The sequence below is a fragment of the Mus caroli genome, chromosome 4, assembly GCF_900094665.2.
Source record: "Mus caroli chromosome 4, CAROLI_EIJ_v1.1, whole genome shotgun sequence".
NCBI lineage: Eukaryota > Metazoa > Chordata > Mammalia > Rodentia > Muridae > Mus > Mus caroli.
Window position 1 is genome coordinate 102,598,291 of NC_034573.1, and position 25,482 is coordinate 102,623,772.

At 35.0% G+C, this 25,482-nt stretch overlaps 1 protein-coding gene across 3 annotated transcripts in view; it reads left to right on the forward strand.

Annotated features, from left to right (window-relative positions):
* Agbl4 (ATP/GTP binding protein like 4) overlaps positions 1 to 25,482 on the forward strand; it is a 1,132,428-nt gene that overhangs the window by 122,835 nt on the left and 984,111 nt on the right. For all 3 annotated transcript variants that reach the window (XM_029476352.1, XM_021161010.1, XM_021161009.1), the window contains exon 3: positions 23,734 to 23,858. In XM_029476352.1, the coding sequence (XP_029332212.1) occupies positions 23,734 to 23,858 (125 nt within the window). The remainder of the gene's footprint in view (positions 1 to 23,733; positions 23,859 to 25,482) is intronic.

The window sequence follows — 25,482 nt, forward strand, 5'->3', positions numbered from 1 at the left end:
CCTTCCTTCCTTCCTTCCTTCCTTCCTTCCTTCCTTCCTTCCTTCCTTTCCTCCTTCCTTCTTCCCTCCCTTCCTCCCTCTCCTCCTTCCTTCATTTTTCTTTCTTTTCCTATTTCTTTATCATACACAATAAAACACGAATGCAGTAACAATTAATTAAAAAGAGCCCATGAATGAAGGAAAGGTGGAAGGGGAACATGAGAGGTCTTTGAGGGAGGAAAGTGAAGAGAGAACTGTTATAATGTATTTTTTAAAAAAAGGTTAAAAAAAGTTTTCAAGTTGGTGTTAGTTTCCTGGTATTGTTGCCATATTGTATTAGCCAGTTTGTGTTAATACACATTGTTATTAATGGCCTATGGAGTTTTGTAGTCTTTTATTTTTATTGCTAAATGTGTTTTGTTCATACTTATCCGCTTAATGATTTAAAATTATATTTATAATATCTGAATTTGAAAATCTTATAATTATTTACACATCATTATTTATTGATTATCCTTGAGAGATAATATGCATTTTTAAAAAAGTATTTCTTCATAGAATTTTTATTTTTTAAAAATTATTTCTCCATAGAATATTTTTTACTTAAAATAAATCTCTGGAGTTATTGATTTTAATGAATCCAGTATTTTTAATGAATCTAGTATTTGCATCACTCCATAGACAACATCTGTTATCAGTTTTGGAGAGAAGAGAGATTTATGAGATAGATATTATATCAGCTTAGAATGTACATTTTAAGATTGTTATGTGTATAGAGAGTTTGCTTGCATGTATGTCTGTGTAACACTTATTTGCCTGTTCACCTTTCTGGCCAGAGAAAAAGCACTGATTCCACTGGAACTAGAGTGACAGATGGTTGTTAGCCACAAAGAAGGTGTTAGGAGTTGAACCTCGGTCCTGTAGAATTGCAGTCAGGGTTCTTAACTGCTGAGCCCTCTCTCCAGCACTAGAATGAAACTACTGAAACCCAAAGATTTAGATTGGAGAAGCTTCTGTAGCTACTCAGGAGTAAAATTCACGGGAGCCAGGAAGTATTCTAAGGCTGTGTCTCAGATTATTTCCTGTTAAAAGCTATATAAGGAATTTTGAAGTGGGAACCTTAAGGGACAATTTCTAGATATAATATAACCTTAATTGGAACACTTCCCTTTCTGGGCCTTGGGTTAGCATCCATAAAAGGAATGTGTATATATATATTCTATTATTGCTGTTATTGTATATTGTTATTGTGGTTCTAATTCTTTTAGTTACTTTTTCTCTTCTGTGAGAGGAGAAAGAACACTGTAGATATGCATACTACCAACTAAACAGGCTGTCCTTTTAATTTATGAGATCATTTTGGCAGGCACAGAAAACCTTACCTTAACTCCAAACTATGTTGCTTAGAACAAAATATATAGATAAACCATTGTTTTTCACTTTTCTCTTCAGTAAAAAGTATATAATCATAGAGCCAAAATTATATGGTCTGCTAAATTGCTAAGTGTGGTATAACAGTGAGCCATTATTTGAAGCATAACATTTGGGTAGTTGTTATAACACTTGGGTATTTGGTTGCATTATTTACAAGTAGACATCTCTTTTCAACATTATATGGCATTGTATTTTACTGATACATATAAAACATGAAATAAGATCCATTAAAACAGATATGCATAAATTATGTAGTAATGAATTTATTCAGTGGATTCAAGGATGTAACAAATTGGGGGAAAAGTTTGACTAGGTATGTGTGGCAACATTATATAGTAAAACAGCAACACTTCAGGTTTGAAGGAAACTATTGGCAAAATTGGCAGTGTGTTTCTTAGAGGTGGGAGAATTCTTTGACACTAAGAAGTTACTATTTTATAAGTACAAGCCAGCATCAACATCTAGTTGTAGGTTTTAGGAACCATTTCATTTTCTGATTTCAGGAAGTCAGTGTTTTATTTGGGCTGTCTTAATACAACTATGTGTATCTAAATGATGTATGAGGCAAGGAAGGAAAGCTAGAAATATCCCCAAGTATAAGATTTAGTGTCAAGATTGTCACCCTGTGTGTGCTTTGGGTAGAAAACTGATCCCTTCCATCCATGAGGAATCATGGCTGTGTTACTGTGAAGTATTTGAACTCAGAAGCATCACCTTAAAATTATCTGTGACAGTTACAGAAACAGGAATACATCACTAGGCTCAAATTTTAGATTATAAATCTGTAGTACCTCCAGGGTATAAGCTGACCTGTGAGAGGTGATGATTGCTGTGAGGTTTCTGATACATTTTTATAGTCTTTAAGCTTCTGTATGAAAAGCAATCAGAAAAGCAGGAGACAGGAGTGATGATTTGGATAGGCTGGGGAAAAGAAAGAAACGAGGCAAGAGGTGAGGAAAAGATAAATGGATCTCTACTGTGCATGCCTTGTGATGACAGTTTGTGATGAGAGAATTCTGGGAACCTGGATTGTATGCCTACAGGCTATGCTAGATTGACAGGGATAGCCACATTCCTTTAGCAGTTCTAGTTCAATTTTCATATAGCAAGCATTTGCTGAGTGCCTGTTACGTGCCAGTCATGTGCTAGCTTCTCTTTGGAAAAGTATCAGACATGATCTTCTGAGGAACTGCAGACATATAAATGGATCATTAGATTACACGATAAAGGGAGGCAGAGTTCCAAGAGCTACAACATGAAACAATCTGGCCTGGAGGTAGGATGTTAAGACTGAGGAAAGATATCTAAAGGGCTGACATTTCAGTTGAATATTTAGGGAGAACTAGGGAATTACAGACTAGACCAAAGCTAAGGCATTCTAGGTTGTTAGAATAACATCTCAGTGATAAAGAGCCAGAAAAAATTCTAGAGTAGAGGTTTTTACGTGTGAATCAGCATGAAGGAGTGGGGTAACAGTCTTATTTAAAACCACATTCAAAATGAGCCTTTAAAATAGTTATTCCTGTGGACTTATTAGTATGTTTTCTATTTAATATATTATGGCTTATGTTTTTCTAATGTATTTTAACTTTAGGCCTTTATTCAAGGAATTTTCAAATATTGGCTTATTTGTTTCAGTTTTTTGCAGTTCCTCATTTACTAATTCCACACATCTCCCTCCTCTTCAGATGCTCTCCCTTCAGCTTTCTGTTTAACACCTTCATGCATCCCTTATTCTCAACCCTACTGGGAATTTATTTTCCTACATTTTTGTACTGTGTCTTCTGGCTTTTATACTTTTACCAATATAATAAGTAGTATGTTGTATCATATTTAAAGTATATATCTATGTTTCAGTCATAATGTGATTTCATTGTTCTTTTAGTGTCTGTCTTGTTTGAAATTCATTTGCATTTTCACTTTGTGTTTTGAAAAGTGGATATTCAACTATTTTTACCGAATCAAGGACTTTTGAGTGTTCTTAGTACTAAATATGTTTTAGGTATCTTTATGTTGTCCTTTCTTGATCAATAATTTAAAATGTTAATAATCCATATATAATAAGTCCTATTTTAAGCTCTGTGAATTTTTTAATCTTAATAAACTCCTACTACAAGACTGCCAAAATATCTTGCATCTTTATTTCCAAAACATTTAAAGATTAATATATTTTAGGCTTTAATTTCTATGACCTTGATTTTAAGATGTGTACTTAATTCTTGTCAGCCACATCTATCATGCTATAAATATTAGGAATTATTTCTGCTATCTAACTGCACTCCATAAATATGCCCATCTTCCCTCCATCCTCTTTATCTCCAAACTTTCCCAGCCCTTGGAACTGCTGGTGGTCTTCCTACTTCTGTAAGATGAACGTTTTCAGTGACCACATATGAGCAAGGATGCCTGGTGTTTGCCATTCTTTGCCTGATTGTTTCATTTAAAAGTATTCCTGCAGTGTGGGTCTCAAGTTAAACCAAACATTGAATGACTACTCCCACAAATTCTTTGCCACCATTACCCCATCATATCTTGCAGGCAGGACAGGCTATAGGTGGAGAGTTTTGTGTCTGGGTTGATGTTCGGGTTTCTCTTTCCATAGCCTGCAGGAGTATCTTCTCATGCCAGAGAGAAGAAGGTCTTCTCAAAGCTTATTTATACTGCCACAAAGAACAGAATTTTGTTGTTACGGCTGTGTAATATTTTTGTGTGCACATATCACACTTTCCCTTGTCATTTGCTGATGTTTACACCTAGGCTGATGATGTATCTTGCTCTTCTCAAATAATGCTGCAGTGAAAATTAGCTGAGCACCTTTCCATTGCTATGATAAGACAGCTGAGATTATCCACTTAAAGGAAGATTTATTATGGTTCATCATTTTGGAAGTTTCAGTGAATGATTTCTAGGCTTGTTAGTTTGGGAATTGTATTTCAGAGCAGGGAGAATATGGTGGAGGCAAGGGGAAAGAGAAGAAAGAGATGGGCTCCCAGCATTTCCACTGGGGTTACAGTTACTTGACCTCATCTCATAAAGGTTCTGGCACCCCTGACTAGCTTCTTTTTTCTTTTCTTTTCTTTTCTCTCCTCTCCTCTCCTCTCCTCTCCTCTCCTCTCCCTTTCGTTCTTTTGTTCTTTCTTTCGTTCTTTCTTAAGTTCTTTCTTTCTTGGTACAGGGAATCTCTCTCTCCCTACTTCCCTCTCTCTCTCAGTAAATTTTTTCATACAAAATATTTTCATCATATTTTTCCATTTCCCCAACTCCTTCCAAATTCTTCTCACCCCTCTAACTACCCAACTGTATCTTCTCTCTTAAAAAAAAAAGACAAGACAAATAAAAAATAAAAACAATCAAAAAATAAAAAAATAAAAACAATCAATGGAAAAAATCCTGAGGGACCTTTAAGTAACCACAAAAATGAAAATAGAAACAAATAAGCAAAAGACCAATGAGACAAAAAAATTTGCCAAAACAAGCAAATGAAACAAAACATTTTCAAAAATGGCTAGTCATGGGGCCTAGAGGCTTCACAGGACCAAGGGCCTCTCCTCCCATTGATGACCAACTAGGCCATCCTCTGCTACATATATAGCTAGAGCCACAAGTTCCACCAAATGTTTTCTTTGATTGGTGGTTTGTTCCCAAGGAGCTCTGGGGATACTGGTTAGTTCATATTGATGTTCTTTCTATGTGGCTTCAGCCGCCTTCAGCTCTCTGGGTACTTTCTCTGTCTCCTTCATTGGGGACCTTGTGCTTCATCCAATGGATGACTGTGAGCATCCACTTCTGTATTTGCCAGGCACTGGCAGAGCCTATCAAGAGACAGCTATATCAGGCTCCTGTCAGCAGACTCTTGTTGGCATCTGCCTAGTGTCTGGGTTTAATGGTTGTTTTTGTGGTGGATCCCCAAGTGGGCCAGTCTCTGGATGGTCGTTCCTTCAGGCTCCGTTCCAAACTTTGTCTCTGTAACTCCTTCCATGGGCATTTTATTCCCCATTCTAAGAAGGAACGAAGTATCCACACTTTGGTCTTCCTCCTTCTTGAGTTTCATGTGTTTTGCAAATTGTGTCTTGGGTATTCTAAGTTTCTGGGCTAATATCCACTTATTAGGGAGTTCATAACATGTGTGTTCTTTTGTGATTGGGTTACCTCACTCAGGATTATATCCTCCAGATCCATCCATTTGTCTAAGAATTTCATAAATTCATTGTTTTTTAATAGCTTAGTAGTACTCCATTGTGTAAATGTACTACATTTTCTGAATCTATTCCTCTGTTGAGGGACATCTGGGTTCTTTCTAGCTTCTGGCTATTATAAATAAGGCTGCTATGAACATAGTGGAGCATGTGTCCTTCTTACCAGTTGGAACATCTTCTGGGTATATGCCCAGGAGAGGTATTTCTGGATCTTCTGTAGTACTATGTCCAATTTGAAGAATTGATCCATTCTTATCTCCTTGTACAAAGCTTAAGTCTAAGTGGATCAAGGAACTCCACATAAAACCAGAGACTCTGAAACTTATAGAGGAGAAAGTAGGGAAAAGCCTCAAAGATATGAGCACAGGGGGAAAATTCCTGAACAGAAGAGCAATGGCTTGTGCAGTAAGATCAAAAATCGAAAAATGGGACCTCATAAAATTTGAAAGCTTCTGTAAGGCAAAAGACATTGTCAATAAGACAAAAAGGTCACCAACAGATTGGGAAAGGATTTTTACCAATCCTAAATCTGATAGGGGACTAATATCCAATATGTACAAAGAACTCAAGAAGCTGGACTCCAGAAAATTAAATAACCCTATTATAAAATGGGGTACAGAGCTAAACAAAGAATTTTCAACTGAGAAGCACTTGAAAAAATGTTTAACATCCTTAATCATCAGGGGAATGCAAATCAAACAACCCTGAGATTCCACCTCACACCAGTCAGAATGGCTAAGATCAAAAATTCAGGTGACAGCAGATGCTGTCGAGGATGTGGAGAAAGAGGAACACTCCTCCATTGTTGGTGGGATTGCAAGCTGCTACAACCACTCTGGAAATCAGTCTGGCGGTTCCTCAGAAAATTGGTGTTGGCCAGTTTTATGTTAACCTAACATAAACTATAGTCAGAGAAGAAGGAGTCTCAATTGAGAAAATGCTTTCATAAGATCAAGCTGTGAGGCAATCCTACAGGGCATGTTCTTAATGATTTATGTAGGAGGGCCTAGCCTGTTGTGGGTGGTCCTGGATTTTATAAGAAATTAGGCTGAGCAAGCCAAAATACGGAGTAAACCAATATGGAGCATTCCTCTGTGACTTCTGCATCAGTGCCTGTCTCCAGGTTTCTGCCTGTTCATTTTTCTGATCTGACTTCCTTCCATGATGAATAGTGATATGGAAGTGTAAGACAAATAAATCCTTTCTTCCTTCAAGTTACTTTTGCTGTGGTGTTTCATCGTAACTATAGTAACGTGGATATCAATTACAGATAGGTTTTTCTTTGGGTTGGACTCCATGCTCACTTCTTCTCTCTTTTTTTTTTTTTCCACTTCTTCTCTTTTGTGTTGGGACCTTGTCTCGGTTTGAATCAGTGCAAGTCTTGTAGCACCACATATGTGTGACTAACCATTGACTCATGAATGAAAGCAGTTTAGAGAAAGTCCAAATAACCCTTAGATATACTGATTTCTTCTGCTTTGGCCACTCTCAGGATAGTTGGATAGTTGGATCATAGTTCTATTTATCGGTTGCTTTCCATTAATTTATTTATCTACTTTACATGCCAGTCCCAACTTCCCCTCCCTCCTCTCCTCCCAGCCCCTCCCTCTCACCTGTTTTAGATTTTTTTGTTTTTTTGGAACAAGCTTCATAACATTTTCTAATGGCTCTGAATTTCACTAATATCTATTGCACTGTCCCACTTTCCATGCCTAATTGTTTTTTTTTCCTCTCTGTCTTCTGTGACTCTGACTAAGTTCTTGTCAATTCTCTTCATCTTTACAAAAAATGCCAGTTTATTTGGACTGTCTGTATTAGTTTATTCTCCATTTCATTAGTTACGTCCGTGATCTTTCTTTCAGGTTACTGTTTGTTTTTTTTTCCCCGACTTTTATCTTGTCAAAGTTAAGATTGGTTTTAGAGGTTGACAGTTAAATCTACCTTCAATGTATGGAAGACTATATTCTGATAAGAGTGCATTTAAAGTACCAAGATTTATAATTACCAAGGAACTTCTGGAAGTAAATTACTTTTTGGTTGCTCACACTTTTTTTGTGAGCCTTTGGTATCTGTTTGGTATATTTCATAGCTCCCCATCTTTTCTTGTTTGATATCTATAGTATTTAACTATAACTTGTCATGTAATCCTAGTTGTGTACAGATTTATATGCTAATTAATCAATCTTTATTAGTTACCCTCTTTGTGCTAGGTATGTATGATCCAATTTGTTCTATTGGCAGAGTGGCTAAAGCATTGAAGCTTCCCCAGGTTCCTGTGATCTATGATGTAATCTCACATATCAGTCAGGATCCTTGCTAGAAACTAATGTTTTGCTTACAATTTGGTAATTTTGTTTATTTCATATAGGGATTGTTTGCAAAGGTGGGAATAGAGTTCAGGGAGGTCAAGGTGGGCTGTTTTATTAGTCTTAAGCTGCTGACAACAGAGAACATATCCTTTCCCAGGCTTGATGAGGACTGAGAAGTGATTATTAGACACCATGGAGAAGAATAAATGCACACAAAGATACCTTAACAAGAACGTTGTCTTTATTAGGACATTCAACCATGTGTTACCAGGCAGGGGAGGCTCACTCATCCTCTCCTTCATCTTTGGCAGGTAGGGAAAACCCTAGAATACAGAGAGAGAGAAGAGGGTGGATAATAACTAAGGAGGACAGAGGAGGACACTAGCACACTCAACATCATTTATTAAGAAATCTCTTTGCTCTGTTACTAAGATTCCATCTGTGTCTTTTTCATGTCAATTATTTTAATTAGAGTTTAAATTAGTGCTTGATTAAATGAAACAGCCCTTTTCTCCCTTTTGACTCCTTAAATATATATTGCTGCTAGTTAAGCTAGAGTTATAACCTGGATCTTTTAAAAAAACTTATCTCTGTATTTATTTAAATATTTTCAAAATTAAAATTATTGAGAATCATTTTGTTAATTTCATTTGTGAAGTTAGAAAAAAATACTCCACGATTTTGTGGTCTTGAAATTAGTATGTAGGTCTTTTCTTCTGTGTCTTCTTATTTGTAATTTTCATTCTAACATTTGTTGAATAATATTCAGTGGACATATAAAAATTCTGTTTCATATATTTCAAAGTTATCTTTAGATTTGAGTCCCAAATGGTGAGACAGTTTTGCTAAGCTAGGCAGTTTCTTGGTTGTTTTTGTTTAAAGATTTTGTATAGATTGAATTGCAGCTGCAAGTGTATTAGTGATTTTCTGTTGCTTACTTGTCAAGATTTTTATTGTTTGAATGAAAAATACTATTTCAAAACCTGGCAGCATATTGATGAAAACAGAGCACTTTGTATAATTCTCCTTTTGAAAAACTACCTCTTTAAAAGACAAAGATTGCCTCTGGTTTTTCTATTCACACGCATCTCTAACAATAGATTTATTGACAGCTCTAAGATAAGACTTAGTTCTCCACCCTCTCTTTCATCATAGTCTAAGCTTTTCTGCATATTAAAAAGCAGATTGGAGTTCTACAAGTGACCAATGATATGGAGACAGCTTAGGTTTTCAAGAGAAGCATTTGACATTTTGTCACTAATCTGCAATAGGTGTAGGCCTGTATCTTTCTGCCATTCTTTAAAAAAAAAAGGGGGCTAATTTGAAATTGTAAACATCCTTCTTGACACAAGCATTTTGTTGATCTGCCTGTGGGAATGGTCATTGAGGTGAGAATAGAAGGTGAGCTACATAATCCCTGAGCTTTCCAGACCATGTGGGTAACTTAATATCATTAGTGACATTTTATTTGGCTATTTATTAAGAAAGAGTAAAAATGAAGATTGTTAGCTATTGTTAACCTTCCTTTCCCCTGTTCCTCTTATCCTTTGCGCTCTCTGGCCACATTCTTCACTAAAACAAAACAATTAAACAAAGAAGAAAGAAAGAAAAAGGAAGGAAGAAAGAAAGAAAGAAAGAAAGGAAGGAAGGAAGGAAGAAAGAAAGAAAGGAAGGAAGGAAGGAAGAAAGAAAGAAGAAAGACAGAAAGAAAGAAAAGAAAGGAAACCTCTCTTGCAAAGCTTATGGACTGAGAATGCCACATTGTTACAAATTTGGTTCCTGGGTTATTCCTGGCAAACTTATTATACAGTAATGGTGGTCCAAACTCAAGAGCACTACCTTTGGGACCAATAGCTGTAATTAAGGAGGCACGGCAAGCAGGCTGGTAAGTTGTGTGTAAGACAACTGTGCTTTCTAGAAGAATGTTTGACATCCTTTTCCTATTACCTAAATCTTCTCTAAGATCCTAGTGGTCTGTTTGCATTTTAAAATTTCTCTGTAGGAAAATATAGTGTCTGACTTAAGATCTTCAAATTGCTTGATTTCTATTTTCTTTCTAAGCCTTCAAAAAGTGGTGGTGGTGGTGATGGTGGTGGTGGTGGTGGTGGTGGTGGTGGTGGTGGTGGTGGCGGTGGTGGTGATGATGATGATGATAGTTATTCTGAGCAATCTTGCCATTTTCAAATGGACTTTCCTTCTTCAGTTATTAAATATTTTTATTGACATCTGGGTAGCAACATGTTGAATATTTTATGAAGACTAAATACAAAGGACAGTAGATGTAAAGTGTTATATACATGGGCAGAGAAAATATTTTATGCAATTTGGAATTTACTTTGGAATTGATAAAACCCTTATATTTTATTATTTATTCATATATTATAGTAACTGTTAGCTTTGATTTGATTGTATATGAGAAAAAATTTTTAATACTTTTCTATTGTTTTAAATATATAATTGAACTGCAAAATTTAGAGTTTCAGGAAATATCATTTTTCTTTGATAAGTGTAATTAAAGATAATAGGAAATTGGAATTTTAAGTCCACTTATGAGAACTTTTATAGTTTTATATTTTAAATAAGACATCTACAATTTCAGAAGGCATAGACTATGGTTTCCAAGATGGATTGCACCCTATTTTCTGTTATTAGGCATTGCTTTTGATACTTTAAAGAGTAGAAAGTGTCAAGGGTTTATTAGTGTATGTTACTGGTTACTGTCCAGTAGTTGGTAGATGTACTTGCTGGTGAATCTGAGCTGCATCACTGTTTTTCTCTTTCATAAATGAAGGTGAATCACACATATTTCAAGAGATACTTTCAAACTTTCCAGTTGGCTCAAATTTCTGCCAAAATACCTCCTTTAATATTTTTCTTAATTCTTAGAAAATTCCATGTAATACCTTCATGAAATTCACCCTCCAATCTGCCCATAATCCTGCCCTCTAATGCCTGTTTTGTTCTGTTTTCAGAAGAGACCATCTCACCCACATTTGTTGTCAGTTTTTTTTTCTTGATCTTGCCCATGCTTACTAGTGTTAAATGAAATCTCATAGTTTATTTTGCAATTTCCTAGTTACTAAGGATGTTATTCACTTTTTGAGACATTTCTTAGCTATTTTTACTTCTTTTGACAACCTTCTGAGAACTCTGTGTTCATATCTACAGCCCATTTCTTTAACTGGGTTGCTTGTTTTCCTGAGTCTGTTTTTTGAGTTATTTGTATATCCTGGGTAGGAGTTCTCTGCTAGATGTATAAGCTGGCAAAGATTCTTTGCCACCCTAGCTTCCTCTTTACTGGCATGATTGTTTTATTTGCTGTTGAGAAGTTTTTAAGTTTTATGAGGTCTGTCAATTGTTGATTCGAGTTGCTGGAAAACTCGAGTCCTATACAAAAAGTCCTTTTCCACATGTGCCTAGTGTAGTAAAATGCCTGTGTTTTTTCCAAATATTTCAGCTTTTCAGGTTTCTCACTGAGGTCCATTACTCTCAGGTGTTTTTATCTCTAGAAAAATATATTTCTCAGACCTGGTGAGCTTATTTTAGCTACACAAATGAAATTTCAAAATGATACATCATTTAAAACCATGGACTGCTCACTTCTGGAGTTTTTCATTTAATATTTTCAAACAACATTTCACAACTTTTATGTGAAAAGAGGAAACAAATGTAGCAATAATTCGAATTTGTAAGAATAAAACAGAATTTTACTACTGTATCTGAAATAAGAGCACTAGATCTGGGGGACATTTCCTTTGTGGGTAGGGAGGACTAATATATGCACATATATTATATATGTATATATAATATATATTTATATACACATATATAACACATATATGCATGCATGCACACACATACATGTTTGTGCAAGCATGTATATATGACTCTCCTGAAAGGTTTTTTCTTTGTAGTGGTTATTGAGTATTTCCACTTGAATAATGCATGAATATAAATCATGACATATTAAAAAATTTCTTAATAATTCTTCTCTTCACAACCACCTATTATACTTATTATATCATTAATCTTCTAGCCACCAAGCCAGAAGTAGTGGTTTTCTTCCTCAATATTGGAGACTGAACTCATGTCTTTATACACACTAAGCAAACCATTTGCTGATGAGCTATACTCCTAGCCCCATCACACTGAAGCTTGAGACTTGTCACACTCAACCAATGCCATTCTTAAATTGATATGGTTAGTAGGATAATAAATTCAGTGCTTTTCATACTGAGATAAGATTATATTTTTCTCACTAAGACTATTAGCAAATAAATAGTGAAATTCTTGCATCCTACACACTAGATTGATGAAGTGGACATTTGAACTACATTAATTAATCAAAAACTTCCTCAAGGATGCTTACTTTAAAATAATTATTATTAATTAATCCAACCTGGTTGAGAATTCTACAGGCTCTAACACCAACCCTCCATGCAAAATGTATACATGGTTTCAAAAATGTCACAACTATTATTGGAGTAACTAACCTCTCTGATTGGATTTGAGGGTTACTTTATAAGGAGGGATGGCAAGTATGGAACAATTAGCTTGGTATTGTGTCTGGGGAGGCCATAGACCTTATCAGGGAACTCATTTCTGTTATTAATTAAATTGACCTTGTGTTTTTTCAGCATTTATGACTATACTTATTTGCAAATACAATCATCATCACTCAGAAAAGTTTCTTTTTACCATCAGTGGCAGAGAATAAAAAAATTCTTGGCTGCTTACAGTACCAAGCAAAACTAATGGTGGGTGTTTAGCCCTAAGCAGTACATTTATACCACCCCCTCTAAGTCTTGGAAATATGGTAGATATATGGTGGAGATAACTTAGTAATGATTTAAAGATAGGAAGAAACTAGATGTGAGGGTGCACATCTTTAATCCCAGCACTTAGGAGGCAAAAGCAGTTGATCTCTTTGAGTTCAAAGTCATCCTGGTCTACATAGTGAATTATATGCCAGAGGAGGCTACATAGTGCGATCCTGTCTCAGAAATGAAAACTTCAACCAATCAATCAATTAATCACTCAATCAAAATCAATCAACCACTAAGCAAAGACAGGTAGAGGAATGGCAAAATGCGGTCTTTTAGGCATAACATAGGTACTTCAGTTATGACCATATAGCATCTCTGATTTTCTGCAACAGGTCTTTACAAGCCTGCATTTGCCATCAGTCAGTTATGGATGGCAAAGAGGCATAGAGAGAGAGCCTCACCTCTCCCTGATGAACTATTGGCTACTGATGAATTCTGGAGGATAGTAATCATTTTCTTTAGATGTGTTCCCACTGTTAAGCCCACCATGGTCCACCAGAGATTTCAGAACCCAGAATCAAGTAGATAATTCTGATTAAACCCAGTGTGTCACAAAACAAAACAAAAAGACCTAAACAAAGAAAAGGGATTTGTAATGAGGAGAGTCACTGGAGCGTATGAGAAGGAGATGAGAGAAGGGAAAATATATAGACTGCATTACATGCATGTGAAAAAATTGTAAAAATAAAATTATCATATAAGTAATTTCCTTTATTTTATGGACATGCAGTTAGAAAACTAATACTTGTGCATTTTGTGAATTTGTCTAATTTCAATGTGCAGTAAGATAGTCTATTGTAGGAAAGAATTCAGTGAATTATATCAGTGAGCAAGGACAGAGAATGCAAATCTCATTCCCATGCAATCCTTGAGGCAGAGTTGGGTTTTATTTTACATTTGAGAGCTTCAATTTTTAAGGCATTTTTATTAGATATTTTCTTCATTTACATTTCAAATGCTATCCCCAAAGTCCCCCTATACCTTTTCCCTGCCCTGCTCTCCAACCTACCCACTCCTGCTTCCTGGCCTTTGCATTCCCCTGTACTGGAGCATATGATCTTTGCAATACCAAGGGTCTCTCCTCCCATTGATGGCCAAATAGGTCATCCTCTGCTACATATGCAACTAGAGACACAGCTCTGGGGGGTACTGGTTAGTTCATATTGTTGGAGAACTTCAATTTTTACTTAACCTAACTGTCAGACTTCTGTATTCATTTAGAGTTATGTAAAATCGCTTTTCAGAAAGCTACTAATACATCTTTTTCATGTAGACTTCCATTTCTTTGTTTCATTCACTATTCCAGTTTTGTATTCTCTTCAACAATTCCCAGCCCCATCTGAACAGTTATCTTTGTGTTCTATCACACTTATATCTTAAAAATGTGCATCACTTTCATGATTAATACTTATATGTAGTACTAAAGCTTAAGATGCTAGCTCTGGCTTATGTTCACTGGGTTTGACTTCTCCCCTACTTTGCCTCTTGCACATTTTCCTATACTGTTAATATTCTAGACCCATCAAGTATTTCAACTTTTATTATTTTGCTTTAGTTCATATATGTGTAATCTTATAAACATTTTCCCCTTTATAAAAATCTCTCCTTATCCTTAAATTTCAGACTTGATAGGGTAAACATTTATTACCCTATAAAGTTCAAGTTCCTCAACATAAAATTATTCTCACAGCTTTCTCAGTATACTACATTTCATGTGTGGTAATTTCTGTATATGTGTCTCTACCTTAACTTCTAAATATGAACTATATAAGAATATGTTTCTGGAACCATAGATTTATTACCAGCATATTGTAGTATATTTACTTTTCTTTCTTAAATAGGGGTCACCTTGTCAGCACTTCAATAAAATATGAAGATGACTCAGAAAATATATATTCTTTTCACACACACAAATATACACACAAATACACACACTCACACACACACACACAGTTTTGTTATACGACATTATTTGGTCAGTGGAAATTTAATGGACACAGCTCCAATTGAGATGTATGTTTCTCCTAGTTTTGGGCTTCACATGGTGCATTATGATTAGTTGCATGTAATGTGTGTGTTGTATGTATATATGCATGTATGTTGTTTGTATGTATGAATGTGTGTGTGTGTCTGTGGTAACCTCCATCTGTTTCAAAGAGAAGCTTCTTCATTAGGAGTTAGGACTATACTGTGTTTCTGTGGGTACAAAGACAAATAGAATGTACTTAGATATTATGTTGGTTTAGTTATCTTAGCTTATGACAGTTATACGTTATACAGATACAACTACAAAACAACTCTCACATAAGGCTCAGGAATTATTGAAGAAGAGTGAGAAGAATGATTTGAAGAGCCAGAGGATAAAAGAGGTTCCTGTGAAATTATGTCTTCTAGGAATGTCAGATGCTATGCCAATAAAATGTCTTAACATGATCTGAGTAAGGAAAATAGCAATAGAAGTTCTAAAGTGGATGAGGGAAAGTCCATAAGATCTCAACCATACACACAGAACTAGACAACTAAAGAATGTTGCAGGAGGGTGGACCCACTAATTGGTTATCCTGTACCAAATGGTCAGCCTTGAAAACATTTATGTAAGTAATATTATATAGATTGATATGGGTGTGTATATTTATTTAGGAGTAGGTATGTGTATGCTATATATATGTAACAATGATTAATGAAAAACAGGAGGCCATGAATTTAAGGAGAGCAAGGAGGGGTATATTTGAATGTTTAGAAGGAGGAAAGGGAAATGTGAAATAACGAATTTATATTATGAACTAAAAATAAAAATAACATAATAAATGCTTATTGTAAGGGCTTGAAAAAGTGGCTCAGTCGGTAAAGTGATTTGTACAGAAGTTCAAGGACCTTAATTCATATACCCAGAACCTACAGAAATTCAGACATGGTAGCACATATCTGTAATCCAGTGCTCTAACTGTAAGATGGAAAATAGAAGATGGAGAATGCCTAGAAGCTCATGCGTTAGCTAGTCTGGCATATGTTACTGCCAAAGAGATGCTGCTATCTTAAACAAAATGAAAGGAGTAGACTGAGACCTGAGGCTGTCATCTTATCTCCACATGTCTGCTGTAGCATGTACACACTGCACACTCATCTGTATTCATACACACGTACAAACACAAATACACACACACTTCATAAGAAATGTGTAATATTGTCATCCATGGAGATGGGATAACTATTCACACAAGTAAGACCAAGAGAGAGTACCCTCACGCTGGATTCCACGGTGGTTGGTTCTTAAATCGTACCATGTAATATATATTGCTCAGAATACAGAGGTCCTAGGGAAAAATGCTAAATGGTAAGCTAAGAATTGCCTATTCTTTGTTGGGTAGCAGTTCTTTACCTCTTCATTCCTACCCTACTTTTATTATTTTTACAAACACTCTTTGATATTTATTGTTTACTGAGTCCTAGACCTTAATGGATTACTCACTTTCTTCAGTTTCTTCTAGTTTATAAGTATAGAAAAGGTGCCATCTACACATGGTTTTCTCAGTAAAAGGAAGCAACATTTCCTAGAATTTAATTAACCTTTTCAGAATTCCACATCTCAAGGAGCAGTTGAGCAAAGACTTTGTGCTTTAAAGTTATTGGTGCAGCTTTCAATCCCCCTTGTCATGGGATGGACTTTCTGTTTGTTTGTTTGTTTGTTTGTTTGTTTGTTTGTTTTTTGAGACAGGGTTTCTCTGTATAGTCCTGGCTGTCCTGGAACTCGCTCTGTAGACCAGGCTAGCCTCAAACTCAGAAATCCACCTGCCTCTGCCTCCCGAGTGCTGGGATTAAAGGCGTGTGCCACCATTGCCCGGCTGACTGACATGTTTTAATCAACGAATAACAAAGGCAATATGAGGACATAGTGGAGAGGCTGATTCTGGAAGTCATCTTGGGGAGAAGTAGTAGTGAGCAAGACTTTAATGACCAGACATAATACCTAAGGGGGTTCTACTATGGAAAAAATCCTTGCATAACTGTGCCAAGAAAATAAATGTTTGAAGAATATACAAATAAAACTGTAAAAACTATAAGATTGAATGATACATAAAGTTACACAGATATCTAGAGGCAGACCTTAGACTTTTGTTGTAGGATGATTTGGCATTATATACTTTTGGCGGTGGAAAAATGGAGAAAGGCATCTCAATGCAATTTGGAACATTCCGAAGGAATGGAGGTTGATGGGATTAGCACTAAGAGTAATGAAGAACATTTTCGTGTTTGCTGTACATAGCCAATAAGAGAAGGTTATCTGAAAAGGGATAGAAAGTGATGTGAGAATTTTTTCAGGTAGAGTAGGCTCAAGGTCACAAAGGTTATCACTGATATATGTAGGTGTTCAGAACATTCTAATCAATAGTGCATACACATAAAAATATTTTATGTAGATAGTTTTGAGTTTTGAGGAAGAATTATTTTAAAAATGGCATTAATTCTTTATCTCATAATTTTAGTCATTCCATAATTAGTTCTAGAACATCAATTATTCATCCTGTATTCAGTGTTTATTGATTATTATCACTCAGTGTGTATTTCAAGGAAATCACTTTGTTAGTTTACTTAGAGCATCAATTTCTGTAGACATGGAAACAGGCGTGCAATTTAGGCATTACATTACCACATGTCTCTGTATCTCAATGCCAAGGTAGTCTGTGGCTGAAACAATCAACCATTTTAGGTTTCATGTGAAGCGATATTTATTTGAAGTTATGAAATGTACAAAATTATGAACATAAAATTTCTTCAAAATAAGAATGATACTAAATAAATACTCCTATCCTAGAATTTTCATTCACTTTCTTGCTGAAATCTCTTGAGGCTATTTATTAGAAATATTTCAAAGGACAGCTTTGATTTTCAAGCTCTCTACCTATAACCCTGCTGCCTACAGGTCTTCTGTAGGCCTTGTAATTAAAAATTAGTAAGGACTAAAATTCACTTGGTTATAAGCAAACTTATCTCTGATAGTTTAAATCTGCCAAATAATCAGTTACCCTTCAAATTCTAAAAGGAGTTTTAAATTTTTCTATTTCTGTTTTGACAATAGTTAATGACTATTCAGCCCCATAGACATATCTACAATATATCCCTAAGACTTGGGGAACAATCTTTAAAAGGGTGAGGGGGAGAAAGATTCTAAGAGCCTGAGCACCAGAATGCTGGCTTACCTTTTATTCCTACTGACAATGGATCACCGATTTTATTAAAAGTATCAGTTGGGAAGAAGGATTTTTCCTTTTCAAATACCTGTACATTCAATCTCTGTAATTAGCTCTTTCCTCTCACTGCTTCATAAAAGTTTTTATTAGTTTTGTTTTACCTATTTCATTATATTGATATAGATTATTTCTATTTCTTTTTTTCCATTTCTTTTTTTAATTTATTTTTTATTAGATATTTTCTTCATTTACATTTCAAATGCTATCCCCAAAGACCCCTATACCCTCCCCGCCCTGCTCCCCAACCCACCCACTCCTGCTTCCTGGCCCTGGCATTCCCCTGTACTGGGGCATATGATCTTCACAATACCAAGGACTTCTCCTCCTATTGATGGCCACGAGGCCATCCTCTGCTACATATGCAACTAGAGAAACAATTTTGGGGGATACTGGTTAGTTCATATCGTTGTTCCTCCTATAGGGTTGCAGACCCTTTTAGCTCCTTGGGTACTTTCTCTATTTCTATCTCCAGGTTTTGGGTTTTCCATTTTATATTATTAGTACCACTACATTTTTTGTAAAGTTTGAATATTAAATGTTACATTAAAATAATCTTGTAGATTCTCCCCATTTCTTTATCTTAATCTTCCTTTTCAGCTTCATTTTGCAGCATGCCTTATGTTACTGGATGTTGACCAGTTTTCCTTGCCTACCCTTCTTTGTGTTTTATTTTTATTTTTTTCGCCCGCAGGGATGAACTTTCTGTCTTCTTATACTTGAGATAAGAAGAAAACTCAGCCTTCAAGCTTAAACTAACACTTAGGTTAAACTCTCCAAACCAGGGTTAGTTTATACAGTTCAATATCAGTATAATACTTTTCACATATCTTGGCTCCAGTGTTACCTGACATGTGTTTTTAGATGAATTAACTATATGTGACATTGATATATATGTAAATATATAATGTTGAGTCAGTATTTCTTTTAATTTTATTCTCATAGAATAAAATTTTATATAAATTATTGTTTTTAACTATATCTATCCCATCCTATTCCCTCCCCTCAAATCTTTACTATTACCCCCTTCTTCTTTCTCTATATAACTTTATTTACTCTTTTAAAAACTCTACTGAATTGATATAGTGCTTCTATTTGTGACTGGGTATAGGGCTATCTGCTGACACATAGGTAGCCCCGTAGGGTTGCATCCTTGAAGGAAACCTAATCCCCAACCCCGACAGTCATTAATTGCCAGTAGCTTCTTATCTAGGAGTGGGGCTTCATGAATACCCACCTCCCTTATCATGCTTGGATTTTGGCTGGCTCTGTCTTGTGCTTCTACAGTAGTAGGTCTCCAGATGGCTTTTTTCAAAACTCTTTAATGTTATTCCTTCCTATACTCCCTACTCTACCTTGTCCTATCTCTCACCCTAATGTCTCTCACCCTAATTGACCCTTGCTGTTCCTCTATTTATCATTCTCTCTTAATACTATCTACCTTCTATCCCTATTCCCTGAACATACCCATCAGTATGGTCCTTTTCTAGTTGTCTGACCTCGGTGGGTACTTCAGTTTATAATAACTTACCATTCAAAGCTATCATCCTTATATGGGAGAGAACATGTAGTCGGTAGCTCATTCCAGATGTTTTTTTTTTTTTTCTTTTCAAGCTCTATCCATTTACCTGCAAAGTTTCATCATTTTAGTTTTCTTTACAGCCAGCTAGAAATTCATTGAATATGTTTTCATTGTCCATTCATCATTTGAAAGATGTTTAGATTGTTTTCATTTTCTGGCTTCTGTGAATAGGGCAGCACTGAGTTTGGTTGAATAAGCATCTCTGGACTAGGCTGTCTCTGGAGTAGGCTGTTGCACTAATATCCACAAATTGAGAAAACATGTCACTTGTCTTTTAAAATCTATGTTAGTTTACTTGGTATTTTAATTTCTCCCATTTACCCACAAAGTTCATGATTCCATTTTCCTTTACCAATGAAGAGTTTTGCGTTGTGAATAGTACCACATTATCATTACCCAATTCATCAGCTGAGGGCCATTTAGATGGATTCCATCTCCTCATTATTGTGAGTAGAGTGATAATGATTGGTTTTGCAAGTGTCCGTGGAGTAGAAGGTTGAGTCTCCTGGACAGAAAAAGAAGTGAGTGGTATAGCTGAGTAATATGGCACTTCTACTTTTAGCTTTTTTTGAGAATTCTATGCATTTCTATTATGACTTCTTAAGTTTGCATTTTCCACAAGAAGTAAATAAAGGTCTCATTTCCCCACATCCTTGCTAGCATTTCTTGTTTGTTGTTTTGGTGTCTGTCATTTTGACTGTGCTAAGATGCAGTCTCAAAGTATTTTTAATTTGCTACTGGTCTGAAGAATCTTAGACATTTTCACTTTGTACTGTCTTATTTAACTGAACAGTGGACAACTATGTTTATGTTCACCCTTTTTCATTCTTTTTAGAGTTTTATTTTTAGTACCATCTCCTAACCTTTAATTAGGTTGTTTTGATGTATATTCTAGATATTAACCCTCTGTCAAACTTATCTGGTTTACCCTTTCCACATTTTGTAGGCTACCTCTTCACTAGAATAATGATGTCTTTTGCAGTATAAAACATTTCAGTTTCATGGGATCTCATTTGTCAGTTATTGGTTTTAATGCCTGTACTGTATGTGTTCTGTTAATAAATTCCTTCCCTGTACCTGTATGTTGAAGAATATTCTTTTTTCCTATCCTAACAGGTTCAGGGTATCATTCCTTTGTTGGTATCCTTGACCTAGTTGAAGTTTAGTTTTCTGTAGAGTAAGAGACAAGAATGTAGTTTTGTTCTATATGTAATTATTTAGTTTTACCAGCACCATTTATTAAAGATGCTGTCCTTTTTCCAGTATATATTTGGTCTCCATTTTGCCAAAATTTAGGAAGTTTTAGGAGCATGGACTTAATTTGTGTCTTCTATTCTATTCCATTATTCAAGTGTCTGTTTTTAAGACTGTATCCTGTTGTTTTTATTGTAGTAGTTATATAGTAGGACTTGCAATCATGTGCATACATCTACATGTGTTTTATTATTGATAATTAATATTGCATCCTGGTTCTTTTATGTCTGAATTTATGTTTTGAGATTTTCTTTTCAACTTCTGTGATAAATCAAATGCATTGGAATTTTGATGGTGTTCATTGAAACTGTAGATTGCTTTTGGTTAGGAGGTAGGGTGGGAATTTTCATTGTATCAATCTCACTAGTACATGAGATGGGTTTCCAGCTTCTGGTATCATCTTTAGTTTCCATTATTGTGCTTTGAAGCTTTCATTATCCAAGGCTTTTACTTCTTTGGTTAGATTTATTCCAAATTTTTAATTTTGATGCTATTGTATATGGGATTGTTTCCCTGATTTCTTTTCTTTTATTTTTTGCTATGCTTGTTGTGGTTTATAGAAAGGCTGATGATTTTCTGTGTTAATTTGGTTCTTCCTACTTTACTCAACATGTAGGACATAGGAGTTTTAACATAGATCCTTAACATCTTCATATGTAGAACTGTATCATCTTCAAGTAGAAGTATTTTGATATTTTTCCTTTCTTATTTTTATCCCTGTGTCTTAATGCCTTAGCTAAGACATTTTGCTCTATTTTGAACAGGAGTGAAGAGAGTGGACATTATTATCTAGTTCCTAATTTTAGTGGAGATGCCTTGAGTTTTTCTTTATCATCTTATTGGCTATAAGCTTGTATTACCTTTATTATATTGAGCTATGCCCTTTGTATTCCTAGATTTTCAGGACTTTATGAAATGTGAGATTTTTGTTAAAGGGCTTTCCTTTTTGATGGAGGCTTGCATTGACTCTGTGGATTTCTTTCTGTAGCATAGCTCTTTTCACCTTTATTAATAATGCTGATCTATAATGAGCATGAATGATCTGTTTTCACTGTCTTCTATCTATTTCTTCAATGTTTCTAAATTTTCATTGCAAAGGTCTTTCAATTCTTTGATTAAGTTTTTTTCCAAAGTATTTTATTTTTTGAGGCTATTGTGAATAGGAGGGATTAATCTTTTTTAAAACCATGAGTTATCCTTGTTCATTTCTAGTAATCATTTTAAAGTCTACCATGTATGATTTAAGTCTATCTTTACAAATTTGACTTAATTTTAATGTTCTGTAGCATATTAATATCATATAGCATTTTCTTTATGATTTAGTTTGCTTAGCATAATGTGACTGGCTTGATATAAATTTGAATATTTAATCCCTTTATATTTGAGCCATTTAATATATTTGAGTTTAAAATATGTATCCTATTTTTTCCTATTTGCCCATCAAGGTTTTGATTTTGCTTCATTCTTTTCCTTATTGTTTATTTAAATAAATAAAAATATTGCTACTATATTTTTAAATATGTTTCCATAAAACCATAATATGATACAGAATTGAAGTATTTCAGGAAAATGGATATATAGTTACAGTGTGATGAAAGAACAATAGAATCAGAAGTCTTCATTTCAAAGTCTTTTTCTGATGCTTTAAAGTATGCATTTGAATAGTCACTAAGTACTTATGGGTTTCAGATTCATCATTATTGGATCAAGGTAAAGATTTAGTAACATGAAGAAAGTCATTTTGAAATTTCACATTTCTAGAGAGACTGTTATATAATTATTAAGAACTCTGTACATAGTAACAATTTAAAGATTTCTTTTTCCATGCATTCTGTCCAGCTGTTAAAACAAAAGTGATATAATTCTTTTAATATTGGAATGAAATTAATATGTGCATTTTAGAATATGAAAATTTCAGTTGTCCAAAATTGCTTTAATAATGGAGTATATATCAAGTATAATGATTTAAAATATACTTCCATTTATATTTCTGTGTTACCTATGCTAGGTCTGTTATGTAAACTGCTGTAGAGTTTGGTCACTAGTGGTTAGAGATTTGCTATTTGTATTCAAATAATTTGTGAATGCTCATTGCTTATTATATAACTTTGGAGTTGTTTCAGATGTTTATGTCATGTTTTTCTTGTATGTAAAATGAGATAGCAAGAGTATCTCATTCATGGATGTTGTTTTGAGGTATAAATTGATTGGTAGGTATACTTAGCCTTCAGGACAGTCTATATCATATATTAAAACCTAGAAATATTAATTTTCTACTAAAATTTATTTCTTAATTGCACTAAAGTTAAAATGTACATTTTGTCCTTGAATATAGGAGTAAGTACTTATATTTCATTTTCTGCAATTTCTACATTATTATATCTTTTATTTATTTTGTGTAGTGTGCAGTGGTGGATGTATGCAAAGAGAACTTCCTGAAGGAGTTGGTTTTTCTTTCATTATGTGGAACTTGGTATTAAATCCTCATTGTCAACTTCAGTATCAAACATCTTTATACACTGAGCCATCTTTACAGTCTAATAATCTTTAGTTTATAATGAGAAAAAATTGGGAAATTTTAAAGGAATTTTTCATGGTTACTCAGAAAATGTAAAACTAACCTAAATAATTTGACCTCATAATTATTGTCATTGTGTAATAAATACTCTGTCTTTAAAAACAATGTCTTAATAAACATTTTGATAATGAAAATTCAAAGAACCATTTTTATATAAAGAATCTCCTTGAGGATTATGAACACAAGGAAAGAAAATTAATAGGCAGGTCTTTGGTCTTGATTAAATCAAACAGTCTAAAGTATGTCAAACAAAGATTAGGACTAGTATCAGTGCTCATAATATTGTTGAGATGCACGAATTAAAACAATTCTCTTATGTTTTGTTATAGGTAACCTCGGCCGGGTTGAGCAAGTCTCTGATTTTGAGTATGATCTGTTCATTAGACCGGACACCTGTAATCCACGCTTCCGAGTCTGGTTCAACTTTACTGTTGAAAATGTGAAAGAATTACAGGTGAGGGAACTGGGGACTATCAAGTGAGGTCTTAGAGAAGGAACCTAGTTTGCTTCCTTCAACAGCTATTAAACCTCTGGCTGTAGCAGACATTGAGTAGCGGGTAAAATGTTGACTTATGTTTCCTGATGGGAATGAATTAATGAAAACTTTTATCTAAGGAAAAGTGGGTTGTTTACTGATTAAATCCTTCTATGTGAAGATTTCTTGTGGAACAACCATAAGGGAACACTGGAAGTGCCTGTTGCTTTCTGTATCTAAGATGCTGTTACATCATCTCTGTCAAGAAAAATCTCTTCTCTTATTCAACGGGATGTTCATATTTTTAAGGCTGTATAACTGTTAAAACAGAGTATCTCTCCTAAAGTGTGTGTTTTTGGGAATTCAAAGCTATTTTATTATCTGGTGATTCTGGGAAACCTTGTATTTTTTTTGTCCATGTTTCAATTTTATGACTATATTAATCTGCTTTAATCTTGATTTCTTCAGGTTTACTTTCTAACTGCCAGTGATTCATGATACTTTTGAAAACTTGTTTTTCATGAGAGGATATTGATAAAAATAGAGTGATAAAGTACATATGCATTAGCAAAGTCTAATTCTAATAAATATTGCAACTTTATTCTATTCAGACATCTGCAAATGAACAGATTGCTCAAATTGTACAGGCATAGTGATTCTGTGGTTCTTGTAAGCATATGGAAGCCTGGCCATGAAAAGCACCACCCCTTCTTGCCTAAGATCATCTTTATCTACAATACCAGGGAGAAAGTCAGGGGCTTGTTCTGGTTCTCCCTGAATCAGTCAGTGCTGTGTGCATCTCCCTATGCTTTTCAGTTACAGCTTGATTCATGTTTTGGGGCCTGGAAGTTTCTGGAATTCAGGTACTCATGGGCTCTTTCTTGGCACTATGCTGTTCCTGGCATCTTAGCCTTGATGTGACAGGAAGCATTTGTGAAACCGAAAAGACCACCAAGGATCTGTTTCCAATGTAATCACATTAGGTTCTCTGTATTACAAGTTTGAGGTTGGGCTCTCCTCTAACCTAACCCTGACACAGCAGGATGGGAAAGTGGAGCAGCCTGAACCCTCAGCAGGATAAGGTTTTATAGGGAATGGGAGTGAGTGAGGGGGTGTCCAGCCTGGTGAGTATCTAATAGAATGACTATTGTAAGCTGACAGGTGGGTGTCTTGAAGCAAGACTGAACAATCACAAATGGTCTGAAAGTACATCTGAAACAATCAGACATTAATTAACAATCAGACATTGATTAACTGTTGCTAGGAAGTAGCTAGGGAGTAACTCTTGATATGGGCCAAGGACAAGCTTGGTACTTGGTACTTGGGTGCATCCTGGGTTCAGCTGCAGGTCAAGTTCTCAGGCCTTTTTTTTTTTTTTTTTTTTAAGATAGAGGCCAGTCCCAAGATAGAATAGGTTTGGCCTCTCAGCCTCAGCAGAAGAGGGAAGGACAGTGCACTTTTCAACTAATTGTCACAATTCTCTGGAGTACCACAGACACAGCACTGAGGAACATGCCATTTTTTGAAGTTTTAGAGGCTACCTGGTGGGAACTGGATATAGAAAGGTATCTGTATACTGGTAAATATGGTACTTGAGAGTTTC